The sequence below is a fragment of the Pongo abelii genome, chromosome 20 (assembly GCF_028885655.2).
Source record: "Pongo abelii isolate AG06213 chromosome 20, NHGRI_mPonAbe1-v2.0_pri, whole genome shotgun sequence".
In the NCBI taxonomy this organism is placed as follows: domain Eukaryota; kingdom Metazoa; phylum Chordata; class Mammalia; order Primates; family Hominidae; genus Pongo; species Pongo abelii.
This window is the reverse complement of record NC_072005.2, coordinates 62,741,047-62,768,367: the sequence shown is the minus strand read 5'-3', so window position 1 is coordinate 62,768,367 and position 27,321 is coordinate 62,741,047. Positions and strand designations below refer to the sequence as shown.

The window sequence follows — 27,321 nt, the reverse complement described above, 5'->3', positions numbered from 1 at the left end:
AGAACCAGGATTCTCCGTGGGGCAGAAGGGAGGTGCAGATGTCACAAAGAAAAGGCTAAATGAAAACCTTAGTCCAGAATTTCTATGGGAAGTATCAGTGTGAACTCAGGAATTTTATCTTTAAAAAAAAAAAAAAGCATTTCCAGATTTTGCTCTAGAAACATTATCTCCCGTGGAGGGAAACCTGGGCTTCCTGGAGTAGTGGTGCTGCAGGTGGGGCAGGAGGCATAGAGGTAGAGCCTGGGGCCTAGGGGATCTGGAGTGGAGGACCGCCCCCCAGCCCATGCCCTCGGGACCTCAGCTGAGTCCTTCAGTGACAGGACAGTGATAGTGTTGGCCATGGATTAAATGTGGTAATCCACGGAACACATTTAGCCCAGGGCCAGGCGTCTGGGGAAACTGCCCTCCCCCAAGGGTAACTGCTGCCACCATCAGAGTGGCCCTGGCCCTGTTTCTTATTTTTTTAATTGAATGAGAACTCTTGTGCTCCTCACCATGCTCTTCTCTTGCTGGGAATTCGTTGAATCCCTTTAAAGATGGTGCTGTGAGGTGGAGAAAGCTGTTAGCCTCATCGCTCTTGTGAGGGTGAGGCTTCGGCTTCCGCTTCGGTTTTGGCTTCGGCTTCCGCTTCGGTTTCGGCTTCGGCTTCGGCTTTGGCTTCGGTTTCGGCTTTGGCTTCGGCTTCGGCTGCGGCTGCGGCAAGTGGAGCGGCTCATCTTGGCCCATGCGCGGTGCAGACACAATCTCTTGTCAGAACCAGTCTGTGCCTGTGAAGCGCGGTTTCCTGGGCCTTACTGAGATACAGCACGGGAAGGTTTGCGCAGAGCCCAGGAATCTGCAAGATGTGAAAGAGCCCTGCCTTTTAAGTAATTAAACCCTGTCCATTTAACAGTGCTTAACTCGTACTTAGAAAAAGTAGTGCAGAGATGCTTGTAGAGAAGCCAGATTGCCTACGGCCTAAAGCAGAAAACAGCTCCCACCTCCTGCCCTCCCCACTCCCAGTTTGCCTCTAGAGGAAGGACCCCCCCTCCATGCACTCTTTGGGGTTTTCCCTGGTTCTAGGTAAAGAGCTCATGCAATTGAGCTAGTTGCAAATCTCATGGGAGGTGAGGACATGGCTCCCACATCCTCTCCTCACTCTCCACTCACTGCGCTCTCCACGCACTGCACACCCGCCTCAGTGCCCCTGTCTTAGCTGCCACTGTGTCACAAGTTTTGTGTCCAGAATTCATGTCGTCATGAATAAATGCTATTCATAGCTGAGTCACAGGGAGCATTGCTATACTTTCTTCACAACTTCGAAAACAAAGCAGTTATTTTAATTAAAGGCGTAGAAGCACTTGTAAGGTTCAGATAGTATGGCTCAGTTTACGGTGACAAGCACATCTCTTTCCTACCCGTCCCTTTCTGTCCCCTTCAGTCACACTGCCCCGGGGCAAATAGCTTCTGATGTTTAATTCTCTCTACATCTTTAAGTAATGTGCTTATAACTTACAACATTTTTTGATTTATGTTGACAATGCAATGGGCTCCATGCCATCTCTCCAGAAGGCTCCCCCTTCCTGACTTCACCTGGAGTTTTTTCTTCTGCCGCAGGTGATTCAAGAGCCATATTCGAATACTCTCTGCCTTGGAATAGTGATTCTCACACTGGAGCTGGCATCAGAATCACCTGGGGGGCTTGCTGAAGCACAGGCCCTGGCCCGGCACTTTCTCATAGTGGTTCTGGAGGGAGGCCTGAGCATAAGCGTTTTTGTTTTGTTTTGAGATGGAGTCTTGCTCTGTCGCCAAGGCTGGAATGCAGTGGTGTGATCTCGGCTCACTGCAACCTCTGCCTCCCGGGTTCAAGCCATTCTCCTGCCTCAGCCTTCCAAGTACCTGGGACTACAGGCATGCACTACCACGCCCGGCTAATTTTTGTGATTTTAGTAGAGATGGGGTTTCGCCATGTTGGCCAGGATAGTCTTGAACTCCTGACCTCAAGTGATCTGCCCACCTCAGCCTCCTAAAGTGCTGGGATTACAGGCGTGAGCCACCGCTCCCAGCCGTGCATAAGTGTTTTTAATATGTTCTCTGTGGCGCTGATGCTACTGGTAGCAGGATCCCACTTTGTGGAGCACTCCCTTAGCGTGTAGGGTGTGCTGCCTGTGGGGTGGGGGATTTAGCGGTGGGCAGCTGCAGTTAGCGGTAGATGGCTGTTTCTTGGACCCAGACTACTAATGTGCTTCTGGGCATTGCCACTTTGCAATCCTGTAGCTGTGGGCTGTGACTCGACTCCCTAGTGCCTTGACTCCCTAGTGCCTCAGTTTCTCCCTTGTAAAGGCTCAGTTTTGTGCTCCCAGCTTATGAGGACCTGAGGCTGAAGTGTGTAGCACAGGGGGGTGTCATGGCCCTTCCTTGCGTGTTTGCCAGTGTGGCATCTGGGAGGGTGTTTGGGCTCTGTGTGCTGGGCACCACCGTGCCAAGTGTTGGGATAGAGACTTACAGTCTAGTAAGGTCAGGAGTGAGAACGTTGTAATTGTGATTCATGCTTTGAAAAAACCCTGTGGGGTACACCTGGGGTGTCCACGGGGGTCAGAGATGCACCTGCTGAGGCCCTCCCACCTGATTCTGTTGCTCCGGACCAGGTCCCAAGGGAGAGCAAATGTAGAAGCTGCACACGGACCTTTCTCAGGAGTGAATGAGCTGGGGAGGAGGCAAGCCCATCCCTCCCGGGAGAGCCCCCAGGGGCAGGCCTGGTGCAGATGCGTGAAAGGCCTCGTTGGCTGCTTGGAAGGGCGTCCTCAGTGTAAAGATGGGCAGGCAAAGCGCTGTGTGCCCGAATTGTCCTCACTGAGCAGACAGGAGCCCCCACACCAGGGGCTGACCAGAGCCTCTGTAATGGAGGCCGTGTTGAGCCAGGTTTTACTCCCAGGTTCGGAGGCGGGGCTTTCATGCTGGTCTCCAATCCCATTACCTGTCTGCTTCCCCCTGCCCACCCTGTCTGCAGCCAGGATTGTCTCCCTGGAGCCCTAATGTGACACCATTGCTCCCTGGTGGGCACGTCTTCAGGGTGCCGAACCCACTCCCTGGCTCAGGTCCAGGTGTCCAGGGCTGCATTCAAGCCCTGCAGCCTCTCTGCCCAGTGGAGCCTTTGCCCGTGAGCCTTCCTCATCCTCTGCCCCTGGCGTCCAGGCTGGTGTTTTGGGTTTCGGGGCCCTTTCCTGGGAGCCTTCTGTGGATCCCGCCCCTCGCCCATGCCTCTTAGGTTGACTGGTTGTTTACAGACCAGGCCTTCTCTGTCTGGGGCATTGTTCTAGAGGTTGGGGGTAAACCGAGGGTCTTAACTCTCACAGAGCTGAGGTCTTAGCTGGGGAGAGGGGTAATAAATACTTAGTAAAATGCAGGGAGTGATGCGCACTCTGAGGACACCAGGGCAGGTCCTGCGCCAGGGGGAGCGAGGCACCCGAGGCCAGCGTAGCAGCCAAGGCAGGCGTGGAGCCCTTACCTCTCTTGACTCACCTGCCCCTACCCTCTTGCCTTCCAGTGGACATCCTCATTATGGATGATGACGACGTCCCCAGCTGGCCTCCCACCAAGCTGTCCCCGCCCCAGTCTGCGCCCCCAGCCGGCCCCCCTCCCCGGCCGCGGCCGCCCGCCCCCTACATCTGCAACGAGTGTGGCAAGAGCTTTAGCCACTGGTCCAAGCTGACGCGGCACCAGCGCACGCACACCGGCGAGCGGCCCAACGCCTGCGCCGACTGCGGCAAGACCTTCTCGCAGAGCTCGCACCTGGTGCAGCACCGGCGCATCCACACGGGCGAGAAGCCCTATGCCTGCTTGGAGTGCGGCAAGCGCTTCAGCTGGAGCTCCAACCTCATGCAGCACCAGCGCATCCACACGGGCGAGAAGCCCTACACCTGCCCCGACTGCGGCCGCAGCTTCACTCAGAGCAAGAGCCTGGCCAAACACCGGCGCTCGCACAGCGGCCTCAAGCCCTTCGTGTGTCCGCGCTGCGGCCGCGGCTTCAGCCAGCCCAAGAGCCTCGCGCGTCACCTGCGGCTGCACCCGGAGCTGTCGGGGCCCGGCGTGGCGGCCAAGGTGCTGGCGGCCAGCGTCCGGCGGGCCAAAGGGCCCGAAGAGGCGGTGGCGGCGGACGGCGAGATCGCCATCCCTGTGGGCGATGGCGAGGGCATCATCGTGGTGGGCGCGCCGGGCGAGGGGGCCGCGGCCGCGGCAGCCATGGCGGGCGCGGGGGCAAAGGCCGCGGGGCCCCGGTCGCGGCGCGCCCCGGCCCCCAAGCCGTACGTGTGTCTGGAGTGCGGGAAGGGCTTCGGGCACGGGGCCGGGCTCCTGGCGCACCAGCGGGCCCAGCACGGGGACGGGCTTGGGGCGGCGGGGGGCGAGGAGCCGGCCCACATCTGCGTGGAGTGCGGGGAGGGCTTCGTGCAGGGCGCCGCGCTCCGGAGACACAAGAAGATCCACGCGGTGGGCGCGCCCTCGGTCTGCAGCATCTGCGGACAGAGCTACTACCGGGCGGGCGGGGAGGAGGAGGAGGACGACGACGAGGCCGCGGGCGGGCGGTGCGCCGAGTGCCGCGCTGGGGAGGGCCGGTAGGGGAGGGGCCCGGGGGGGGGCAGGGCCCCTCGGGCTTGGCGGGAACGACGACGTGCAAGACTAAGAGACCCAGGGAGAAGCGGACGGGGTGCGACGGACCCCGCGGCGTCCACGTGGGGCGGGGGGTGGGGTATTAGGGCCAGTTCACTTCTCCGCCTCGAGACTCCGCCCCCCCTCAGCCTGGCCCGCCCTTAGGTTATCGGCCTGCGAGCCGGAGACAGACAATGGAGAGAACTGTAGAGGCCGAGTGGTGACTAGGCCTCAAGCGGAAGGCCATTTTCCCTCCTCTTCCTCAGTTGTCCGGGGTGGGGGTGGGGGTGCTGCGAGGAATAGAGAAACCCGGCCCTTTGCGTTTAGAGGGTCCCAGAGAGGGCAGGGAAATAGGGGCCCTTTTTTCTCTTAGAATTTTCTTTTGATCAGCCCACCTTTTGACTCCCCGCCCGCCCCAATCATTTTTTTCTGCCTTCCGGGTCCCATCCTTAGAGCTCGAGTCGTTCCTTCCCCTCCTGGATTCCGGGTAGCAGAGGCCGCCCCTGTGCCCAGCAAAGCCCCGCAGGAGGCGGGTGCCTGTTTGTCCCAGGCCTGGGCGTGGTGGAGGAAGGGGTGCTAGAATAATAAATGGCACTATCCAAATGTCCCCCTTTGCGTGGTTCTTGAGTCCGGGAGGGAGAAGGGCAAGCAGGGTAAACGGAGGCTCCCGCTGGGGCAGCAGCAGAGTGTCAGCTGCGTCCCGGGAGTGGCCCGTTGGGTCGCCCGCGGAGGGCTCTGGGCAGGGTGGCCGGTCCCCGGATACCCTCACTATGGTGCGGGCTGTCACAGGGCCTGGGAGCCCCTTGTAGATGCGGCAGGGCGGACTGGTCGGGGCCAGGCCTGTCCACTGCGGTGAAAGGAGCCCCCACGGCCTCAGCCACCCTGTCACAGGGGCGGCTGGTTTCCTCCACTCCTATCGTGTGGCTCTCGCCCCTAACCCCAAAAGCATCCTCCTCCTGCCTCTAGCTTCTGGGGAGAGACTGTCTGCAAAGGGCGCACACCTCCCTGCCTGGGCCGTTCACGGGGCTGGTCCGGTGGTTGCGTTTCCCTGCGAAGGAGGTTGGGAGATGAGGTCCCAGCAGCTGCCCCTCCGGGGACCGGACCCCCCCCCCCCCCCCCCCCCCGCGAGGAGGGTGCGCTCAGCTGTCTCTGCTGCAGGGGCCAGGCAGACGAGCCAGCCAGGGGCTGGGGGAGAGGGCGGGAATGCCACAGTCCAACCGAGCGCTTAGGGCATTTTAGGCAGTGCGCCTGCCTGACGGGCTTGGTCCCGTAGAGCCGCTGCAGCCGCCCTGCCAGGTGAGCGCTGTTGTTCATGATCAGAGGGGGTCTGACCATGGCGACTGGTTTCCTGGACCCACAGCCCAGGTCCTGAGGACCCATGTTCCTGGGGCCTTGGGAGGCCGTAGTGAGGGTCCCAAAGGGGTATTTTCAACCTGGCTGAAGGCTGCGATTACTCAGGAGCGATTGGAGGCGGCAAGCTCCAGGCGTCTTTGACTTGGGGGTTTCATAGTAGAGGGGGACTTGAAGGAGAAATTCAGATTTCCAGTTAGAGCCCCTTAATCTGCCCTTTCACACCCTGATGTGCTTGAGCAGGGTCCTGGGGCCTCACCTGGAGGCTGGGGGTTTAGAAACCAGGGCCACTGATGGTCTACAGATCCTGGAGGATTTGTTAGAGGACTAGGGAGTGATTGTGGATCAGAAAAGCGTGTTCTCAAGTGGCCATTGCCTTGCTTAGATAATTGGTATTGCATGTCAGTTTATTTTGAAATTTCAGGTCACTCGAAAGGAGGGGGTGAACCTTGGCGGTTCAGAGTGGGCTGGGTTAGCAAAGACTGAGGAAGCATTGCTCAGTTCTCCTAGGGTCCTTCTGTGGAGCTCTGGCCTTGGGCACTTCTGGAGGCCTGGGAGGATGGGAGGTGCCCTGTCTGGTAGAATTGACAGCTCAGTGTCCTATAAGTCGGGCACACTGAGTCTTGGGCCAGCCTCCTCCTCTACCTGCCCCAGGATATGGTGGCAGGAGCTGACACCTACAGCAAGAAAGATTCAGGGCGAGTTTCCACCCTGCCCCTTAAGGCTGTGTGACCCTGGGCAAGTGGACTAACCTCTCTGACCCTTGGCTTCCTGCCCTGTGGAAAGAAGAGCTTGCCTACCTGCCTTGTGTGACTGTGTGTGTGGAGGGGGGAATCCCCAAGCCATGTGTTAACTCACTGGAGCTGCCCTCCCAGGCATGAGCAAAGATGCAGGGGCAAGGAGCCAGGCTCAAATCCCGGCTCTGCACTACGCGTCCCGCTTTATAATACAGAACTCAGCGAGCTCCCATGACCACCTTGACATCAGCCTGCACCGGACCCACCGCCTGACCTGTGCTTCGGTGTCACACGCCGTCCATTACTAATCATGCACTCAGGTAGTCACTGCCCACCCCTCACTCACTCATTCTACAAATGTGTTTTGGGCAGCAGCTCCGTGCCTGGTGGGCACGGCGTGGGTCTCAGGTAAAGAAAGGAACACGGGTTTCTTGTGGCACTTGCCGTCAGCCCTGTAGTGCACCTGCATTGGAGCTGCTCACCCACGGCAAGGTAAGGCTGGGCGGCCGCTCCATGCTCACGAACCCACCCTGGCAGTGACGGCAGAAGTTCCTTTGGCCCCCATTCCTCTCATGCTCACTTTGGTGGAGGGCACGCGAAGACTTGTCCACGCCCCTTACGGAGTCCAGTCTTCACAAAGGCCCTGGGTGGTCGGCATCATTCCTCGGCTGCTGCTGCTGAAGCTGGTACGAGGAGAGGAAGCAGCCTGCCCAGGCTACTGGTTTGTAAAGTGGTAGAACCTTAATCTGGATCTAAAGTCCTGACACCCATGCCCCCCACCCCCGGCCCCCTGCTGAGCTGAGGATCCACTGAATCTTAGATGTTTATCGGGCACTTCTTTCCTGTGAGGCAGTCTGCTAAGCATGGGGGCACAGCAATGACCTCAACAGGCACAATCTCTGCTGTCGTGGGGGCTGGGAGGGGACACACACAGCTAAGGGCTGAAGGGACAAAAAGCAGCTCTCAGGAGGCAGGAGGTGGAGGAGTCCTGGGCAGGGGGCAGGTGTGACAGGCAATCCCAGGGGAGTGAGGGCCAGACAGGTGAGTGGAAAGGGGTCGACCCTCCACCCAGCTTACTCCCCAGCCTGAAGGCAGCGTTTATCTGGAAATGATTTTATTCCATATATCCCTGTTTCCCTAAGGGTAGCCTGGAGAGTGTAGGTTCCAGGGAATATCGTTAAGATGTTTGGAGAAAACAGGATCTTGTGTTCAAATTAACCTGGGAAAATGCTGGATTCAAGTTTTCTTTCTTTTTTTTTTTTTTTGAGACGGAGTTTCACTGTGTCACCCAGGCTGGAGTGCAGTGGTGCAATCTTGACTCACTGCAACCTCTGCCTCCTGGGTTCAAGCAATTCTGTCTCAGCCTCCCAAGTAGCTGGGATTACAGGCACCCGCCACCACACCCGGCCATTTTTGTTTTTTTAGTAGAGTTGGGGTTTCACCATATTGGTCAGGCTCGTCTTGAACTCCTGACCTCAAGTAGTCCACCCATCTCGGCCTCCCAAAATGCAGGGATTACAGGGGTGAGCCACTGTGCCCTGCCGAATTGAAGTTTTCTCATACACAGAACAGTACTTGGCAGGTGGAAGGTGCTGAGCCAAGATTTAGTTGACTGGATGAATTATAAAACTAGCCCCCCACACCCACCCGGCCCAGAGCTTTTCACTATGATTCTGTATACCGGGTGGGGCTAGGGGCCAGGGCAGGGGTAGGTGATAACATGCCGCATTTTCTGAACTTGTTCTGTCAGAAAACCTTCTATTTATAGAGCATCTTGGGCTGGTGTACTCCAGGCCATCCTTAGAGAAGTGCATGCATGTGAATTGTGTGTCTCTCTGCATGTATGGATGCATGTCTGTCTGTGTGGATGGTGCATCTCTATCTTTGTGCATATGTATGAATGTGTGCATGTGGGTATGTGTGTGTCTGTGGTACACATCCACCCATCCTTCCCCTCATATCTACCACTCAAAGAGGCTGTGGATGGGGACGGAGTTGCCTCTGGCACCACTGATTTTGCCTCCTCTCCTGCCTTGATGGACAAGTCTATCCAGAAATTCCCTATCTTCTGGCGCCGGTCTTTCAGCACCACGGACAGAGATTCCCCCCACCAGCCCCACCCTCACCCCCACCCCCACAGCTGAGTCTGGGATGATGGCGCTCAGTTTAATCCATACGCATTCCCTTTTAACGCCTCCCGATCACTTCGAAGAGGGTATTGTTCCCATTTTACAGATAAGGGAACAGAGGCTTTGGGGAGGTTAAATAGTCCTCCAGGCTCTCACAGCTGATAAGTAGCAGAGCTTAATAGTCAGAATCTAATGCCAACACTTAGATCCAGTCTATCTGTACCTTATGGGATGCTTGTGAAATGGGGTGGCCACTAGCCATGACAGCAAGTAGACTGTGGACGGACAGCCTCATTCAGGCTGGTGGGGACTCTGGCAGGGGGATTTGGATCAGCAATTGATGTTTGGTCACAAATAAGATTTTTTTTTTTTTTTTTTAAAGTAATGGATACTTTGAGGAAGAGATTACTTAACAAATCTCAACTCCCAGATTCCTCATTCCTCTCCCTGCATTATCCCTTGAAATACTCAGTGAATCTACAAGTGGGTTTAAAACATAAATTTATCAGGCTGGGCGCGGTGGCTCATGCCTGTAATCCCAGCACTTTGGGAGGCCGATGCAGGCAGATCCCTAAGGTTGGGAATTCGAGACCAGCCTGACCAACATGGAGAAACCCCGTCTCTAATAAAAATACAAAAAATTAGCTGGGTATGGTGGTACATGCCTGTAATCCCATCCACTTGGGAGGCTGAGGCAGGAGAATCACTTGAACCTGGGAGGCAGAGGTTGCGGTGAGCTGAGATTGTATCATTGCGCCCCAGCCTGGGCAACAAAAGCAAAACTCCGTCTCAATAAATAAATAAATAAACAGAAACAAGTGTGCTCCAGCCTGGGCAACAAGAGCGAAACTCTGTCTCAATAAATAAATAAAACAAATTTATCAAATGAAAGCATTCCTTGCATATTATTCTGCCCCTTGCATATGTATCTCTATCATCATGTATCATGTATATGTCTACCGACTATACATCTATCTACATATATTATCACTTATATACCAATCCATTGTCTTCTATTATTCCATCTATGCATCAATTATCTATATCTATCATCTATATGTAGCTATCATTTATGTTCAGTCATCTATCATCTATTATCATTACACCATCCATGTCTCTATCATCTATAATCTATATCATATATGTATATCATTATCTACTTACATAGATATGTATCCATTTATCATCTACCTCCATAGTACATATCTGTATCTTCCTATCTTCACCATCTATTATCTCTCAATAATCTATTTGTGTACTATATCTGTTATCTGTCATCTATCTTTAGCTATCTATGTATCTATCAACTATACCTATTTATGTATCTACCTATGACTGTTCCAGAGAGCCCTATCTACATTTCTTATTTTAAAAAACACTTTCAAAGCGTTCCTTTGTGCAGACACAGTGTTTAATTCCTGACTGACGTGCAGTCTGCCTGTTTCTAGTCTTCTGCTACTGTAGCAATGCAGCAGGAAGAATCCGATGAAATCTGACCCACACCCTGTGCTGCTTGTCCTGACAGGAACTGCAGGATGAAGGGGAATGTGCGTTTGGATCCCAACAGATCCGGCTGTATCACCCTCCCCAGAGGTCAGACGCTTATCATGTCCCCAAGAATGTAGGAAGTGACTGTCTCCTATCTACTCTCCACAGTGAGGGCTTGGATATGGCTGATAGCTGGGACTCTGGGGAGCAAGGTGACGGTTTAATGTGCACCACTGTGTGCTGGGTGCTTCATTAATACCTTGTTTAGACCGGGCACGGTGGCTCACGCCTGTAATACCAGCACTTTGGGAGGCCAAGGCGGGCAGATCACCTGAGGTCAGGAGTTTGAGACCAGCCTGGCCAATATGACGAAACCCCGTCTCTACTACAAATATGAAAATTAGCTGGGCGTGGGGGTGGGCACCTGTAATCCCAGCTACTGGGGAAGCTGAGGCAGGAAACTGCTTGAATCCGGGAGGCACAGGTTGCAGTGATTCGAGATAGCGCCACTGTGCTCCAGCCTGGGCAAAAGAGTGAGACTCCATCTCAAAAACAAAACAAAACGAAACAAAACAACCTCGTTTAACCCTCCACTCTACAGACGGGAAAGGAGGCTCAGAGGGAAGGGACTTATCCAGGACTTAAAACAAGACACAGTAAAGCTGATTTCAGCCGCCTGGCTTTGCCCACACTGTTTAGACATGGCTGGATGTCGCTGGTCACAGAGAAGCAAGCCGGCTCAGAGAGAAGTGAAGCCACTCACTTTAGATCACACGCTCAGTAAATGAGGAACCCGATACAAACTCAGGACAGTCGGACCCCACCGCCGAGCTGCTTTGACACTGTAGCCGCCTGGCAGAGTTGCCCTTGACCAGTCGTCCGCTCCAGGCACTGGGGATGCAGCGGGGCAGACACGCTAGTCCCTGCCCTCGGGGATACAGACTGCGGCCTTCAGAGCAGGAAGTGAGCTGGGTGGAGGGTCCCCTTCCTCTCGCCCACGTCTGTCTGGATCTCACTCCCCTGGGACCCACCTCCCACACAGCTGCCTGTCACACCTGCCCCTGCCCAGGACTTCCTCCATGTCTCACCCCCAGGGGTCTCTTTTTGTCTCTTCAGCCCTCATTTGTGTGTGTCCCCTCCCAGCCACTCCCACTCCCCGTGAGGGCAGAGATTGTGCCTGTCGAGGTCACCGCCGTGTCCCTTTGCTTAGCACAGCCACTGGCAGGGAGTGCGTGCCCGATAAACACGGGCGAGTAAGTGGACGGAGAAGCTGAGCCGCGAGGGAAGAGGGGAACTTCCAAGGGCAGTTCAGGAAGCGCGGTCTAGGCGGGGCCACGGCAGGGGAGAGGCCCCCGTGGGGCGGGGCGCAAGGAGCACTTGTTCACATGCACCAATAGCCACAAACGCAAAGCGCCCCAGCTGGAAGAAAGTTGAGTGGGAAGGAGGCGGTTAGGGTAGGAAAGCGGGATGTGGCGCCCCCTAGTGACCGTGTCACATCTGTGGTCATGATCAGCACTGTTAGACCCAAGCCCCTCGCTCAGCCGCTCGCAGTGACCATTCCACACTGCGGTGATCATAATGAGCACTGTTAGACGCAAGCCCCTCGAGCTCAGCTCTCTCCCTAGTGACCATTCCACACTGCGGTGATCATAATGAGCACTGTTAGACCCAAGCCCCTCGAGCTCAGCCTCTCCCTAGTGACCATGTCATATCTGTGGTCATGATCAGTACTGTTAGACACAAGCCCCTCGAGCTCAGCTCTCTCCCTAGTGACCATTCCACACCGCTGTGGTCATCAGCATTGTTAGACACAAGCCCCTCGAGCTCAGCCGCTCCCTAGTGACCAGGCCACACTGTTGTGGTCATCAGCATTGTTAGACACAAGCCCCTTGAGCTCAGCCGCTCCCTAGTGACCAGGCCACACCTCTGTGGTCATGATCAGCATTGTTGGATCCAAGCCCTTCGAGCTCAGCAGTTTCAGACCAGGCTCCGGAATATCCCTGCTGACACAGGGAGGAGAGGAGAGGTAGCTGCGCAGCCTAACCACTGGCCTCTGGTTTGAAAACTCATTTCTCTTTGCTAAACCCCATTTTCTCATTTGTAAAATGAAGAGCCTGGAATGAGTGTTTCAACTAAAGCCAAAAGAGGGAGTTGTGCCCAAAGCATCCAGTTCTGTGCATGGGGTGGATTCGGGGTTACAAGTGCATCCCACGGGGCTGGAGAGAGCACCAGGCTAATAAGGGAGCCAGCATAAGATGGCAGAGTGGGGAAACCAGAACACTGTAGCCCAGGAGAAAGGAGCTCCGTTTCCAGCTTACACTGACGGTGGTCACTGATAAGAAGTCAGACCTAACGATGCCAGAGCTTTAATTTTTTTTTTTTTTTTTTTTTTTTTTGGAGACAGAGTCTTGCTCTGTTGTCCAGGCTGGAGTGCAGTGGCGTGATCTCGGTTCACTGCAAGCTCCGCCTCCCGGGTTCACGCGATTCTCCTGCCTCAGCCTCCCGAATAGCTGGGACTACAGGTGCCTGCCACCATGCCCGGCTAATTTTTTGTATTTTTAGAGACAGGGTTTCACCGTGTTAGCCAGGATGGTCTTGATCTCTTGACCTCATGATCTGCCCACCTCGGCCTCTCAAAGTGCTGGGATTATAGGCGTGAACCACCGCGCCTGGCCTTCATTTTTTATTCATTTTTTCTTGAGGCAGAGTCTCGCTCTGTCACCCACACTACAGTGCAGTGGCACGATCTCGGCTCACTGCAACCTCCGCCTCCCAGGTTCAAGTGATTCCTGTGCCTCAGCCTCCTGAGTAGCTGGGACCACATATGTGCACCACCATCCCTGGCTAATTTTTATTTTTCTTGGAGATGGAGTTTTACCATGTTGGCCAGGCTGGTCTCAAAACTCTTAGCTTCAAGTGATCCGCCCCCCCTGTCAGTCTCCCTAAGTGCTGGGATTATAGGCATGGACCACCACACCTGGCCTGATTTTTTTTTTTTTTAATAGAGAAGCTGTTAGTAACATGTAACATCATAATTATTAGACTTTCTTCCTTAATATCTCCATGATTCAAGCCAGCAACAGTATGTTGAAAGAAAAACAGTGGAATACCTCCATGAGAACCAAATAAAACATATTGCTGTAGACCAAGCTCGTCCAACCCACCTTATTTTGTTGTTGCTCTGTTTTAGGCCTTTAGCAGCCGGAAGCCATGGATTTTAGTTTCTGTCTCTAGTGATAAGTGGAAAAGAGGGATGAGGAAGGGTCTTTACTGGTCCAGCCACAAACAAACTGAGAACCCATGACTGTAGTCTGTACCTTGGACACCCCTGCTTAGTCTGTTTAGGCTGCTCTAAGAGAATACATAATGTGGGTGTCTTAAACCACAGACACTCATTTCTCACAGTTCTGGAGGCTGGAAGTCCAAGATCAGGGTGCTGGCATGTCTGGTGAGGGCTGCTTCCCAGCGTGCGGACGGCGGCCTTCTCCCTATGTCCTCCTGGGAAGGAAAATGGGAAAATTGGGCAGAGAGAGAAGGAACGTCTCTCACATGTTTCCTCTCTGATAAAAGAAAAACTTCAGCCAAATTAAATTTAAAGGAGTTTAATGGAGCAATGAATGATTCGCGAATCACGCAGCCCCCAGAATCACAGCTGATTCACAGAGACTCCAGCACAACCATGTGGTGCAAGATCTGTAGACATAAAAAGGGGAAATGATGTACAGAAATCGGAGGTGAGGTACAGAACAGCTGGATTGGTAAACAGCTTGGCATTTGCCGTAATTTAAATTTTTATTTTTGAGATGGAGTTTCTTTCACCCAGGCTGGAGTGCAGTGGCACGATCTTGGCTCACTGCAACCTCTGCCTCCCAGGTTCAAGCGATTCTCCTGCCTCAGCCTCCCGAGTCACTGGGATTACAGGTGCCCGCCACCACGCCTGGCTAATTTTTTGTATTTTTAGTAGAGATGGGGTTTTACCATGTTGACCAGTCTGGTCTTGAACTCCTGATCTTGGGTGATCCACCCACCTCGGCCTCCTAAAGTGTTAGGATTACCGGTGTGAGCCACTGCGTTTGGCCTGATTTTTGTATTTTTAGTAGAGATGGGGTTTTGCCATGTTGGCCAGGCTGGTCTCGAACTTCTGATGTCAGGTGATCTGCCTGCCTTGGCCTCCCAAAGGGCTGGGATCACAGGCATGAGCCGCTACACCCAGCCTGTCACCTGCGTTTGAACAAGCCCTCAACCACTCTTTCCCATGTGGTCCGTCACATCGCCTGCCTGGCATTTGAGTTTGTGACCCCCATCCCCAAGTGTGTGTCAGGATAGGACCGGTTATGCTGCAAGCAAACAGCCCCCACGTCAGGGGCTCACAACACTCAACGTTTTATCTTGTTTGTGTTCCGTGCCTGCCGTGGATTGTGGGGAGCTCTGCTCCACGTTGTCAACTCTCTGGGACTCACCATTTGCCGTGGCCAGGCAGAGGGACTTGGCAAATCGTGTTCTGCTCTTGAAGTCTCCAGCCAGAAGTGACACACGCTTCTTCTGCTCACAGTTCATCCCCCACAGCAAGGCACGTGGCCATTCCCAGCTTTCAGGGAGCCGGGAAATAAGTCCTATTTTGTGTCTGGGAGGGAAAATGGGAAAATTGGGCAAAGGATTACAATGATTCTGGGTATAATCCAACATGCTGGTTCTCAGAAACCAAGCGAGCCTCAATGGTGCATCTCACCTGAGTCTATATTCTCAGTGTTCTCTGTCCTGTGGTCTCAGTGACAGGTCCTGTTCCTTTTACCTAGGGGCAAGCCCCAGCCCAGCTGGTTCCACCAATGCCAGAACTGGCCTGGATGCTTCTCCACTTCAGCCCTGAGCCTGGGCTGAAGCTGCTGAGGCTCTGCATCCCTCTGGCCTCCTTCCTCTGGATGAGGGAGTAAAGATGATTGCTCACAGTTGGATCTAGGGTGTCAGCCCTCTGGGAGCTGCAGATGCTAGGGTGTCAGCCCTCTGGGAGCTGCAGATGCACTGTCATTCCTGGTGGGACGAAACACTGCCCAGACCACGTCTGGTTCTGTGGCTGCATCTACCTGCCTCTCCTTAGCTGCATTCGCCACTGTGACTGGTGCAATATAGAAATGCTCACTGCAACTGGGCAAGGTCAATATTCTTATTCTGGACCTTCCTTAGGGCTGGTAGGGAAGTGCTGGTCTCTGTCAGCTCTCTGCTGTCACCACCTGGATTCTTGATAACTGCAGTGTCTGTGAAATCACGAAAAGTCGTGGTCCTGGATAAAGGATGGTAAAGTGTATTATATAACATGCCATGTAAAGGCATGGGTTTGTGTTAGATAGACAGTGTTTTTGTTCATCTGGTAAAAGTCACATAACAAAATCAACCCATTTTAAAGTGCACAATTCAGTAGCATTTGGTACATTTACAGTGTTGTAGAACCACCATTTCTGTCTAGTTCCAAAACATTTTTGTCATCTGAAAAGGAGACCTTGTACCCATTAGATAGTCACTCCCCACTCCCACCTTTGCCTCAGTCACAAGCTGATTTGAGACAGGCCTCGTTTTGCATCGAGGGTAGTGATTGCTTCAGCACTCCACACAGGAGGAGCTTAGGCCCAGCATTCTGCATGGTGAGTGGAGCCTGGGGCTTGTCTTGAAGCTGGACTTGCTTGTATAGCAAGTGCTTTTTCTTTATGTGTGTGTGTGTTTAGGTTATTTGGGAAAGGATGGCTCATGAAGAGTATATGGTGGTGGTAGGGGAAAAATTTTAGGGTCCTGGTCAGCAACATACTAGTCTTACCATCCTGTTCAAGAGACCAACCTCTCTGAGCTCCAGCTTTTTCATCCTTTAAAGATGGTAAATGATGTTTATCTCACATATTTACTTTGAAGATTGAAGGAGATAAGTTCTGCAAAGAACTGAGCAAAGGCTGGGTGTAGTGGCTCACGCCTGTAATTCCAGCACTTTGGGAGGTCAAGGCAGGCGGATCACCTGAGGTCAGGAGTTCAAGACCAGCCTGGCCAACACAGCAAAACGCTGTCTTTACTAAAAATACAAAAGTTAGCCAGGCGTGGTGGCGTGCACCTGTAATCACAGCTACTCAGGAGGCTGAGGCAGGAGAATCGCTTGAACCTGGGAGGCGGAGGTTGCAGTGAGCCAAGATGGTGCCACTGTACTCCAGCCTGGGCAACAGAGCAAGACTGTCTCAAACATACACACCCCAAGCCAAAGAACTGAGCCAAGTGACTGTCAAATAGAGGTAACTGATAGATGGGCCTGGTTCTTCTTCCTCATCATCAACAAAGCCTGAAGCTTGACAACTCATTCTGGGGGCTTAACCATAGTAAGTCACTTTTGACTCCCAACTAGGGTTAGGAACCCAAAAAGCATTCATGATATTTGGTTGCTGCTGTAGCTTAGATGACAGGCAATCTGCCAGTGTGGAAAATGCATTAGGGTTCTTCAGAGAAGCCAAACCAATATTCTGTATGTGCGCGTGTAGGCACGTGCTGCATGACATTCCAAATAATGGCCTGCATGGACCATGATGGTCTCATAAGATTATGCTGCTGAAAAATGTCTTCGACCTGGTGCTGTCATAGGCCTTGTAACATCACAGCGCAGTGCACAACTCACATGTGTGTGGTGATGCTGTAAACAGGCCAACTGTGCTGCCAGTTGTATAAAAGTCTAGCACATACCAGCCTGGCCAACATAGTGAAACCCTGTCTCTACTAAAAATACAAAAATTAGCTGGGCATGGTGGCTCACACCTGGAATCCCAGCATTTTGGGAGGCTGAGGCAGGCAGATCACCTGAGGTCAGGAGTTCGAGACCAGCCTGACCAACATGGTGAAACCCCATCTCTACTAAAGATACAAAAATTAGCTGGGCGTGGTGGCACGCGCCTGTAATCCCAGCTACTCAGGAGGCTGAGGCAGGAGGATTGCTTGAACCCAGAAGGCAGAGGCTGCAGTGAGCTGAGATCCTGTCACTGCACTCCAGCCTGGGAGACAGAGCGAGATTGTCTCAAACAACAACAACAACAACAAAAAATTAGCCACGCATGGTGGTGCACACCTGTAGTCTCAGCTATTCTGCTCGGGAGGCTGAGGCAGGAGAATCGCTTCAACCTGGAAGGCAGAGGTTGCAGTGGGCCAAGATCATGCCATTGCACATATAATTATGTACAGCACATAGTACTTGATAATCGTAATAAATGACTATGTTACTGGTTCATGTATTTACTATGCTTTTTTTTTTTGAGATGGAGTCTTGCCTTGTCACCCAGGCTGGAATGCAGTGGCGTAATCTTGGCTCACCGCAGCCTCCACGTCTCAGGTTCAAGCGATCCCCCAACCTCAGTCTCCTGAGTAGCTGGGACCACAGGCGCATACCACCACACCTGGCTAATTTTTGTTGTATTTTTGGTAGAGACAGGTCTCACTATGTTGCCCAGGCTAGTCTTGAGCTCCTGAGCTCAAGTTATCTGCCTGCCTCAGCCTCCCAAAGTGCTGGGATTATAATTGTCAGCCACGGCACCTGGGTATACCATAATTTTTAAACGTTATTTTAGAGTGTACTCCTCCTTACAAAAAAAAAAAAAAGATTGTAGAGCAGCTTCAGGCAGGTCCTTCTGGAGGAACCCAGAACCACTGTCGTCATGGAAGACAGCCCCATGTATGTCACTGCCCCTGAAGACCTTCTAGGGGGACAAGACACGGAGTTAGAAAAGAAGGATCTTGATGATCCTGACTCTGCAGGCTAGACTAATGTGTGTGTGTCTTTCTTAATCAAAAATTAAAATGTTAAAAAAATTAGGAAAAACATTATAGAATAAGGATATACAGCAAGAAAATCTTTCTATACAGTTGCACAACGTACGTGTGTGCGTGTGCGTGTGTGTGTGTGCGTGTGTTTAGAGACAGTCTGGCTCTCTTGTCCAGGCTGGAGAGCATGGTATGAACATAGCTCACTGCAGTCTTGAACTACTGGGCTTAAGTGATCCTCCCACCTCAGCCTCCCAAGTAGCTGGGACTATAGGCATGTGCCACCATGCCTGGCTAATTAAAAAATAATTATTTCCTGTAGAGGTGGGGTCTATGTTATACAGGCTGGTCTTGAACTCCTGGGGGGGATCCTCTTGCCTCAGTCTCTCCAAGTGCTGAGATTACAGGTGTAAGCCATCATGTCTGATCTGTTTGTGTTTTAAGCTAAGTGTTATTACAAGAGTCAAAAAATTAAAAAAAAAATTAAAAGTTAGCTGGGCACAGTGGCTTATACCTCTAATCCCAGCACTTTGGGAGGCCGAGGCAGATGGATCACCTGAGGTGAGGAGTTCAAGACCAGTCTGGCCAACATGGTGAAACCCCCATCTCTACTAAAAATACAAGAATTAGTTGGGCATGGTGGCAGGCGCCTGTAGTCCCAGCTACTCGGGAGGCTGAGGCAGGAGAATCGCTTGAACGCAGGAGGCAGAGGTTGCAGTGAGCCGAGATCACGCCATTGCACTCCAGCCTGGGCAAAAGAGTGAGACTTTGTCTCAAAAATAAATAAATAAATGTTTATAAAGTAAAAATGTTACAGTAAACTAAGGTTAATTTATTCTTGAAGAAAGAAAAATATTTTATAAATTATAGTAGCCTAAGTGTGCAGTGTTTATAAAGTCTACAGTAGCGTAGAGTAACGTCCCAGGCTTCACATTCACCCACCACTCACACACCGACTCACCCAGAGCAGCTTCCATGTCTGCAAACTTCATTCATGGTAAGTGCCCCGTATAGGTATACCATCTTCAAATATTTTCTTCGGTATTTTGTTGTAACTTTTCTACGTTTAAATACACAAATACTTAGTGTTGTGTTACCATTGCCTACAGTATTCACTACAGTAACATGTTGTCCAGGTTTGTAGCCTAAAAACAATAGGCTCTAAGAGCAAATAGGCTCCAGCCTGTGCAATACAGCGAGAGCCCATCTTTACAGAAAATAAGTATTATTTTTTGAGACAGAGTCTGGCTCACGCCTGTAATCCCAGCACTTTGGGAGGCCGAGGTGGGCGGATCACAAAGTCAGGAGATTGAGACTATCCTGGCCAACACAGTGAAACCCCATCTCTACTAAAAATACAAAAATTAGCCGGGCGTGGTGGCGGGCGCCTGTAGTCCCAGCTACTCGGGAGGCTGAGGCAGGAGAATGGCGTGAACCCGGGAGGCGGAGCTTGCAGTGAGCAGAGATCGTGCCACTGCACTCCAGCCTGGGCGACACAGCAAGATGCTGTCTCTAAATAAATAAATAAATAAAACGGAGTCTCGCTCTGTCACCCAGGCTGGAGTGCAGTGGTGTGATCTCAGCTCACTGCAATCTCCGCCTCCCAGGTTCCAGCAATTCTCCTCCCTCAGCTTTTGAAGTAGCTGGGACTACAGGCGTGCGCCACCATGCCCAGCTGCTTTTTGTATTTATAGTAGAGACGGGGTTTTCTGCATGTTGGCCAGGCTGGTCTCGAACTCCTGACCTCGTGATCCACTTGCCTCGGCCTCCCAAAGTGCTGGGATTACAGGCATAAGCCACCGCACCCGGCCTAGGAAATAATTATTTTTTAATTAGCTGGGCATGGTGGCACATGCCTGTAGTCCCGTCCCAACTGCTTGGGAGGCTGAGGTGGGAGGATGGCTTGAGCCCCGTAGTTCAAGGCTGCAGTGAGCTGTGATTATACCACTGCTCTCCATATAGCCTAGGTGTATGGTAGGCTGTATTATCTAGTTTTGTGTAAATACACTTGATATTTGCACACGACTGATGATGCAGTTCTCAGAACAGAGAGAGAGGTTTATTATGAGAATTGGCTCACATGATTGTGGAGGCTGAGGAGTCTCACAAGCTACCATCTGCAGGCTGGAGAAACAGGAATGCCTGTGGGGTGGTTCCAGTCCGTGTCCAAAGACCTGAGAACCAGAGGAGCCAAGGGTGCAAATCCCAGTTCCAGGGCAGGAGGAGATAGGTGTCCTCACTCCAACAGGCAGGCGGGGAGCAAACAAGGTAAATGACTCCCTCCTCTACACCTTTTTGTTTTATTCAGACTCTCATGAGATGAGTCCACTCACAGAAGGGAGGGCAATCTGCATGACTAAGTCCACGAATTCAAACACTAACCTCAACTAGAAACACCCTCCAAGACACACCCAGAAACAATGCTTGATCTGGGAACCCCGTGGCTCAGGCATGTTGACATATAAAACCTACTATCACAGACAAGCAGGTCCAACATGGCGAGTTCGGCAAGAGGATGGGCTAGGGCCTTAATCTGAGCGGTCCTGTGTACCCTCAACTGTTCAAGCTGCCAGGAGGCCCCTTTCCAGGATTGCACCGCTGATCCCTGGTGCCCAGCTCATAACCCTTACAGAAATGCAGGTAACAGAGGAACAAACAGGGAACACAGACAAGCCGGTCTGCAAGATTCTCATCTCCAGCAGGGGTCAGCAAAATGCCCCAAAGGCCAAATGGAGCCAGCTGCCTCTTTCTGCAAATAAAATTTCATGAGAACACAGCCACACCCATTTGCTTTTGTGTTTTCTTCAAAATGTTTCCATTTTTTAATTTAAAAAATTCAAAATGGACAAAAATTATATATATTTATGGTGTGCAATCTGCTGTTTTGAAATATGTTTACAGCCAGGTGTGGTGGCTCACGCCTGTAATCCTAGCACTTTGGGAGGCCGAGGCAGATGGATCACCTGAGGTCAGGAGTTCCAGACCAGCCTGGCCAACATGGTGAAAACTCATCTCTCCTAACACAAAAATTAGCTGGGCGTGGTGGTGGGCACCTGTAATCCCAGCTACTTGGGAGGCTAAGGCAGGAGAATTGCTTGAACCTGGGTGGCGGAGTTGCAGTGAGCCAAGATGCTGCCACTGCACTCCAGCCTGGGTGACAGAGCAAGACTCCATAAAAAAAAAAGTATACATTATGGAATGGCTAAATTGAGCTGATTAACTTGTACGTTACCTTACACGCTTATTTTTTTGTGGTAAGAACACTTAATATCAGGGCTGGGTGCGGTGGCTTGTGCCTGTAATCCCTGCACTTTGGGAGGCCGAGGCAGGAGGATCCCTTGAGCTCAATTCAAGACCAGCCTGGGCAAACATAGGGAGAGACCCTGTCTCAACAAAACAAAACAAAAACACTTAACATCTACTCACTTAGCAAGTTTCAAGTACGTGATATTTTGCTGTTAACTAGAGTCACCATATTGTACAATAATAGGTCTCCTGAACTTACTCTTCCTGTAACATCAACATTTATATCCTTTGACCAACACCTCCCTAGACTCCACCTCGCCATCACTTTCAGGCTCTGGTAACCAACATTCTGCTCTCTGCTTCTGTGAGTTTGACTTTAGATTCCATATATAACTGAGATCGTACAATACAGATGCTCTTCAATTTACGACAGGGCTACGTCCTGATAAACCCACTATAAGTTGAAAACACAGGTTGAAATGCTTTTTAATTTTTGAGACAGTGTCTCACTCTGTCACCCTGACTGGAGTGCAGTGGTGCAATCATGACTCACTGCAGCCTCGGTCTCCTGGGTTAAGACCATCCTCCTGCCTCAGCCTCCTGAGTAGCTGGGACTACAGTTGTGCACCATGTCTGGCTAATTAAAAAAAATTTTTTTTTTTTTTAGAGATGGGGTCTCACTATGTTGCCCAGTCTAGGGAAATGCATTTAATATATTTAACACACAGAAGGTCATAGCTTAGCCTAGCCTACCTTACACCTGCTCCTAATGCTTATATTATCCTCCAGTTGGGTAAAATCATCCAACACAAAGTCCATTTTATAATGAAGTGTTGACTATTTCATGTGATTGATGGCATACTGAAAGTGAAAGATAGAATGGTTCTGTGGGTATTCGAAGTACAGTTGTTACTGAATGAATGTCACTTTCATACCGTTGTAAGTAAGGTCAAATCCATCACAAGTCAGGGACCATCTGTATCTTCCTGTGCCTGGCTCATTTTATTTAATGTAATATCCTCCAGGTTCATCCATGTTGCAAGTGACAAAATTTTCTTTGTATTTTCTATGCCTGCTTTTACCCTGTATCAGCAGAGCTGAGCAGTTACAACAGACTAAATGGTCCCCAAAGCCTAAAATATTTACTGTTTGGCTGTTTTTTGGAGACAGGATCTCACTCTGTTGCTCTGGCTGGAGTGCAGTGGTGCAATCATGGCTCACCGCAGCCTTGACCTCCTGGGGTCAAGTGATTTTTGCACCTCAGCCTCCTGAGTAGCTGGGACCACAGGCGTGCACTACCACGCCTGGCTATTTTTTTTTCAAGTTTATTTTTTGTAGAGACAGAGTCTCAGTACATTTCCCAGGCTGGTCTTGAACTCCTGGGCTCAAGTGATGCTCCTGCCTTGGCCTCCCAAAGTGCTGAGATTGTAGGCATGAACCACCATACCTGGCTTATTTGGCCTTTTACAGAAAAAATTGCCAACCCCTGATTTATGGTCTTAGTCAGGACTTGTCTCAGCTCTTCTCCTCGAGAGTTTCCTTCTCTTTTCTGTCTCCATCAAACAGGGTCCTCACCCTTCAGCCCGTATTCTCTCTGACCAACACTTGTGGTACACTCAGAGCTTCCTTTTTGCAGTTCTGGCTTTGAGAGTGTGATCCGAAGAGCACTTGCATCAGAATGGCTTAGGAAAGCTTTTTAAAATTCATATTCCCAGGCTTCACCTGGGTCCCACCATACCAGAATTGGCCATGGGGCTCAGGAACCTGAAGCTTGCTCTCTCCCCAGTTGAGACAGTCTCACTCTGTTGCCCAGGCTGGAGTACAGTGGCATGATCTTAGCTCACTGCAACCTCTGTCTCCTGGGTTCAAGTGATACTTGTGCCTCAGCTTCCCAAGCAGCTGGGATTACAGGCGCCTGCCACCATACCCAGCTAATTTTTTTGTTTTTAATACAGATGGGGTTTCACCACATTGGCCAGGCTGATCTTGAACTCCTGACCTCAAGTGATCCACCCACCTCAGCCTCCCAAATTGCTGGGATTATGGGCAGGAGCCACCACACCCTGTCAGGTTTCTACTAGATTTTCAGGCTAATAAAAACTTCACAAGCCCTGGATACTGTGCTGATAACACCCCCTGCATAAAGTACAACCCTGAGCTCTCTCCACTCCGCACACCACATCTTTCACTTTTGCTGTCTAATAAATTTCCAGCCTAATTTCCTGCCTTTTAACTGCCTTATTTCCTCAGGAATTCTGAATCAGATCTCGGAGGAAGGCAACTATATTGGTTCATCATTTTTTGCTTTAAAAAAATAATTTACAAACCATGTAATTCATCCATTTTAAGGTGTACAATTAAATGATGCTTTAGTATATTCACATAGTCATAAATCTATCACTCCAAAAGGAAACCCCATACCAGGAAGAGTCATTCATTCCTTGCTCCCCTCCCAGCCCTGGGCAAACTCTCATCTTTTGTCTCTGTGGATTTCCCTCTTCTGGTCATTTCACATCAACGGAATCATACAAGTGGCCTTTTGTATCTGGCTTCTTTACAGAGGATAATGTTTGTGAGGTTGATCCATGTCATAGCACGTATCGCTACTATATTCTTTTATTCCTTTTTTTTTAATTGATATGGAGTCTTACTTTGTTGCGCAGGCTGGAGTGCAGTGGTGCCATCTCGGCTGACTGCAATGTCCACCTCCCGGGTTCAAGTGATTCTCCTGCCTCAGCCTCCTGCGTACCTGGGATTACAAGTACACGCTATTACCCTGGGCTAATTTTTGTATTTTTAGTAGAGACAGGGTTTCACTGTGTTGGCCAGGCTGGACTTGAACCCCTGACCTCAGGTGACCTGCCTGCTGCAGCATCCCAAAGTGCTAGAAGTACAGGAATGAGCCACTGTACCCGTTTTTTTTTTTCCTCCAAATGAGACAGGGTTTCACTCTCACCCAAGCTGGAGACCGCAGTGGTAAAATCTCGGTTCACTGCAGCCTTGATCTCCCAGGCTCAAGTGATCCTCCCACCTCAGCCTCCCAAGTAGCTGGGACTACAGGCGTGTACCACCACACCTGGTTAATTTTTGGTATTTTTAGTAGAGATGGGGTTTCGCCATGTTGCACAGGCTGGTCTCAAACTCCTGGGTTCAAGTGAGCCTCCCAACTGAGCCTCCCTAAGTGCTGGGATTACAGGCATGAACCACTGTACCCAGCCTGCATTCTTTTTTCATGGCTGAATAATATTTCATTGTGTGGACAGACCACATTTTGTTTACCCATTCATCTGTTGATAGACACGTGGGTTGTCTGCACCTTTTGGCTGTTGTGAACAAGGATACCTACTTCATCTCCTACCTTGGTCACAGGCGGCCTACAGGTCATTAGGCAGCTTAAAGACTGGCTGTTCTTCAAACGCTAGCTCCTGGTCCAGTCAGCTGCAACGGAGGCCAGCTGCTTGGGTCATTCATCCAGGGCCCCGGCTCAGTATAGTGACTCACAATCATCTTGAAATTCTTAATTTTTGAACAAAGCACCCACATTTTCATTTGACACCTGGGCCTCCAGATAATCTTGGGTGATTCTATTTTGACATTGGGGAATAAAGCTAAAGAATAAACCTACATTCTTGGGTGTCTGCTAAGCAGCTGTCACCTCCAATAGAACCAAAAAGTGGCTGATACCTTCTGAGCACGGCTGACACGGATTTCCTGTGAACTAGTCGCGTCCAGCGAGGGGAAGGGGAGGCCGCTATGTGTGCTGGTGAGGGAGGGCTCCCTGGGGCACGTGGACCAGCGGGTCTCAGGCTGGTGCCCCGGGTAACATCTGGCTGTCTGAAGACTTTCTTGATTGTCACAACTGCGGGAGGGAAGGCACCTGGCAGGTAAAAGCAGGGACGTCACTGAACACCCTACAGCCCACAGGCGGGACCCCGATGTGGAAGTGGCCGGCCGCACTGTCAGCAGTGCCTACGGCGAGAAAATCCACAGTGGGGATGCGGGGATGCGGGGATGCGGGGATGCGGGGATGCGGGGATGCGGGGATGCGGGGATGCGGGGATGCGGGGATGCGGGGATGCGGGGAGGGGCCCGCCCTGCTCCCGGGAGGGTCTCAGGGAACATGACGCTCTGCTGCCACCCAGCGGGCATCAGGGGAAACTCAACCAGGGAGTTGGTGTCCCGCGGGGTTCACTGACCCTGAATTGCCTTCCCACGACACCGACTCAGGAAGCTTCTACTCAGTGATGTCAGGTGGACGTTCTGTGCCATGCAGCTCAAAGCATCAGTTTGTGCAGCTCCACACACACCCCAGCCACAGCGTGGCGGGCAGGTGGAGGTGAATTCTCTATCGTTTGACTCACGGGTGAGGAAAGGGTCCTTCCTCATAGAGATAAGAGCCCAGATCAGCAGGGAGACAGCGCCCCCACCTGTCCTACCCACGGTGTGATGCACCAGGCAGTGCGAGGCCTGGGACTCACCACGGTTGCCCTCCAGGACCGGGTCCGTTGCCTTCCTGATGCTCTTCCCTCCCCGTGGTACAAATGTTAAAAACAAAACAAAAAACTATGTAGGAAGGGGATGTTTTCATTGTATGTCATGTCCCGAACTTGACGAAAAAACAGCAGTGCAGAAAAAAGTTTTTCTCAGACCTCAAAGATAGCTAGTCTAGAAAAATAGAATAGTCCTAGTCTCTTCCGAACCTACCATTTTAGCTGTGAGAACACCTGCAATTCACGCATTTGTCCTCCATTAGGAGGTAATACATTTTAGGAGAACAGGGATCTTTGTCCTGCACCATCAGCCTGAGGGCAGCGGCCAGCACATAGGGTTATAGGGTTTCTGCAGACTCATCATTACTGCATCCTCCACTTTTGGAATTTAGAATAAGAAACAAGAAGTTGGGTAGAAATCAAGGTATCATCCCTATTATTCAAAGCTCTGAGGCCAGGCTGGGTATGGTCGCTCACATCTGTAATCCCAGAACTTTGGGAGGATAAGGCGGGTGGATCACCTGAGGTCAGGAGTTCGAGACCAGCCTGGCCAACATGGAGAAACCCCATCGCTACTAAAAATACAAAAATTAGCCAAGCGTGGTGGCGGGCGCCTATAGTCCCAACTACTCAGAAGGCTGAGGCATAAGAATTGCTTGAACCCAGGAGGCAGAGGTTGCAGTGAGCCTAGATCGCACCATTGCACCCCAGCCTGGGTGGCAAGAGCAAAACTGTCTCAAAAAAAAAAAAAATAAAATAAAAAATAAAAGAAAACCCTCCCCACCCCCCACACAGACTGAGGCAGGTGGCCTGTATCTGCAGCTTCCTAGCACTTCACCACAATCAGTATTCTGCCAACCCATCCCACCCTCAGCAAAGCTTGCTGCGTGAACGAGGAAAGTGTGTACACATCTGGAGACAGGAGGCTTGTGAAGAGCACTTAGAAGGTCCAGTTCCTCCCACCTAGCTGTAGCACCTGGGCAACTCCCTCCTCTATCCTTGGAAATGGCCAAGAGGCTCAAGAGAAAAACTGCTTTTCCAACAGGCAGCAGTGAGTGGAACACAGCTTTCTGCCAGTGTGGAGTAGTGCATCAGATTCTAGGCGGTTTCATGATCCTCCTTCCTGGTGTTCCCATCTTGCCAGATCCCCTTCCCTTGAGTGTGGGAGGGGCTTGTGACTTACTTCTATCCAAACAGAACGTGGCAGGGTTGATGGGATCTGACTTTTGTGATGCCATGAGATTGTAAGTCTGTCTTGCTGAGCAACTGTCTTACTGGCTTTGAAGATGCAATCCGCCATATGGAGAAGGCCAAGCAGAAAAGAGCTGGGGATGGCCTGGGGCTGACAGTCGAGAAACCAAGGCCCTCAGTCCAGCAGCCTGAAAATAGATGCTCCCGGGACCCACATGAACTTAGAAGAGGTCCTTGTCCTGGTTGGGTCACAGATGAGACCACAGCCCTGGTCAAAACCTTCATTGC

General features: G+C 51.5%; 1 protein-coding gene and 1 long non-coding RNA gene across 2 annotated transcripts in view; one reads left to right on the top strand and one right to left on the bottom strand.

Annotated features, from left to right (window-relative positions):
• ZNF787 (zinc finger protein 787) overlaps positions 1 to 5,233 on the top strand; it is a 34,829-nt gene extending 29,596 nt beyond the window's left edge. Inside the window, exon 3 of the mRNA XM_009233163.4 lies at positions 3,527 to 5,233. Coding sequence (XP_009231438.4) covers positions 3,527 to 4,596 — 1,070 coding nt within the window. The 3' untranslated portion in view covers positions 4,597 to 5,233. The remainder of the gene's footprint in view (positions 1 to 3,526) is intronic.
• Positions 5,234 to 13,343: 8,110 nt separating this feature from the next.
• Positions 13,344 to 25,326, bottom strand: LOC103888697 (uncharacterized). The gene is made up of 4 exons (XR_002912377.3): positions 25,037 to 25,326; positions 15,060 to 15,608; positions 14,791 to 14,954; positions 13,344 to 14,023 (listed from the first exon to the last, which is right to left on the bottom strand). It is a non-coding gene; the product is annotated as an uncharacterized LOC103888697 (long non-coding RNA).
• Between the last annotated feature and the right edge of the window lie 1,995 nt (positions 25,327 to 27,321).